We start from the raw sequence: 2,329 nt of genomic DNA on the forward strand, positions 1-2,329 counted from the left end.
CAGTCAGGGTTGGGCAATGGGGGTTAAGCTGGGAAGTGTCTGAGGCCACATTCGCTAAGCCACCTAGTGTTCATCGGGCACATGAAGCAATGGGGTCCTGGCATCTGTTGGGGCAGGGAGGGCCGCCGCCTGCCTCTCTGCGGTACATGCTTTATGCCAAATTGCTGGCCTGCCTCTTTTCTGCCCACGTGGCCTTTCTGGCGTGGCTCCATTTGCAGGGTTCCACCCGGCTCCTGCCCTCCTCTTCATCCGCGAAGGAAAACGCCGAAGGAAGCCGAGGCCAGAGTGTTCTCTCGAGGCCCAGCGGGCCCCTCACTTGCCAAATGCCTTTGGGCACCCCCCAGTGCCCTCGCCGTGCCCAAGACCATGAAGTGCGGTGCCGGGGCTGGACGAGGAGGAAGAGGCCGGTCCGATCCCGCCCCCCGGAGAGAGGGGCCCAGGGCCAGCCTGCCCGAGGCAAGGCTGCGGGAGAGAACGTACCTTGGTGATGCCAGGCAAGTCAATGAGGGTCAAATTAAGGACTCTGGAGGAGTGCATCTTCACATTCAGAGGCTCGGGGCTGATCCCCTGCGGAAGGGAGCCAAGGTCAGAGCCGCTGGCTGGCTTGGGGAAGGGGCCCGAGCCCAGCGGGGGAGGCCCCGGCCGCCTGCATTTACCTTGTTGGTACCGGCGACGCGATCCATCTCGTTGGAAATTTCCTGGCGGATTTCGTTAAGGTCTATAAATGGCTGATGAGGAAAGAGACAGCAGTTGGGAGAAGGCGCTCGGCGCTGACCATGTCAGCAGGGGCCGGGGGGGGGGGGGACGCTCCTCTGCTCTGCCCGGGAGATCGGCTTTGCCAAACGGCCTTACCTTGCTTTTGCAGTGCAAAAAAGTGGCCCATTCCTCTGCTTGGACACCTGTGGGGACAGCGACGAGGGGGAGTGAGGGGAGTGCCCAGGGCGGAGCCATTTCCGCCACCTATTCTAAGGCCTCAGCCGGGTGCACTGGGGGGGGATGCTGGATGGGCCCCCATCTTTGGAGTCTGCACGGCGCCTCGTTCTCCTCATCTGTAAAAGGGGTCTCCTAGCTCTAAAGCCACGAATTAGCCTCCGGAGCTCCGTCTGCCAGCCGGGACGTAGCAGCAGCTACTGAATGCTCCCCGTGCCCAGCTCCCTGTGCCCACTGCCCATTTCCACTCTGCTCACATGACTCCAGGGTTGCTGCTTGCTTCCGTTCCTCCAGGGAGGCTGTGTGTACCAGCTGGAGGACCAGCGGCCTCCGAGTCATCATTCTAGAGCCCCTTGGAAGGAAGTCCCGGCCCACAATGCTCTCTAGAACAGAGCTCTTTCCACTGCTCTGTAATAAAGCGCGGTTACACCAGATTGGTGCTGGCCAAGGTTTTCAACACTGTGTGCCCAAACTGCAGCTTCAGCCGCCCATGAGCCCAACCCCCGATAGTGGAGGAAGTGCTGGAATGAGGCGGCTGGACAGAGGGACAGGACATGCAAGAAATGTCCTGGGGGGGGGCTGAGGAGAGCGGGAGAGGAGCAGCCCCCTCCCTGCCACCTTGGCGCCTGTGCCACAGCTTTGCCAATGTGGCATTAGGTGGTTCAGGGGTTACCTACAGTAGGGGACGGTGGAGTGGGCTTGGAAGGGGCGAGGGTTCAAGCCTCCCTCCACCGCTTTGGACAAGCAGCTTTGCCTCCCTGAGAGGAGCTTTCCTCATCTGTGGCCTTTCCCATCCCTGCCCAGCCAGTCCATCTACGGCCTACTCATGGTTGCTTGTTTCAGTGGGGTTTGGCTCTCGGGACCCCACTGGGGGTTTTCCTGGTAGAGACACTGGAGTGCTTTGCCATTTCCTTCTCCGGCTCATTTGATAGACAAGGAAACGGTGGTAAACAGGGACAAGGGACTTGCCAAGGTCACACGGCCAGGCCTTCCTGCCGCTCTAGCCATTGTACCACCTCAGTCCTGGAAGCCTCTGCGAGGGAGGGAGGACCCCAGAGCTCTCAAAAGCTTCCCAAGGAGGGCAGCTGGGTAGCTCAGTGGGTAGAGAGCCAGGCCCAGAGACGGGAGGTCCTGGGTTCCAATCTGGCCTCAGACACTTCCCAGCGGGGTGACCCTGGGCAAGTCACTTGACCCCCATTGCCTACCCTTCCCACTCTTCGGCCTTGGAGCCGATACACACAAGTTAAGGGTTTAAAAATGTAAAAAAAAAAAAAAAAAAAAAAGCTTCCCAAGGAGGAATGGGGGGGGATGCCCTGTCATGTTTGGAGGTACTGGTGGGCGCCAATGTCAAAGGGGGCGGGTCTTCGGGGTCCGCTCACCTCAGAGCCAAGCCTGTAGA

General features: G+C 60.0%; 1 protein-coding gene across 1 annotated transcript; it reads right to left on the reverse strand.

The window, feature by feature from the left end:
* Positions 1-316: 316 nt before the first annotated feature.
* LOC123256619 (dynamin-1-like protein) lies at positions 317-1,370 on the reverse strand (the record flags this gene model as incomplete). Its single annotated transcript, XM_044685205.1, has 4 exons — positions 317-567; positions 657-728; positions 853-899; positions 1,188-1,370. Coding segments are annotated over 4 exons (553 nt in total), but the record flags the coding sequence as incomplete, so codon positions are not given.
* Positions 1,371-2,329: the final 959 nt, after the last annotated feature.

The sequence above is a fragment of the Gracilinanus agilis genome, unplaced genomic scaffold (assembly GCF_016433145.1).
Source record: "Gracilinanus agilis isolate LMUSP501 unplaced genomic scaffold, AgileGrace unplaced_scaffold7015, whole genome shotgun sequence".
Taxonomy (NCBI): domain Eukaryota; kingdom Metazoa; phylum Chordata; class Mammalia; order Didelphimorphia; family Didelphidae; genus Gracilinanus; species Gracilinanus agilis.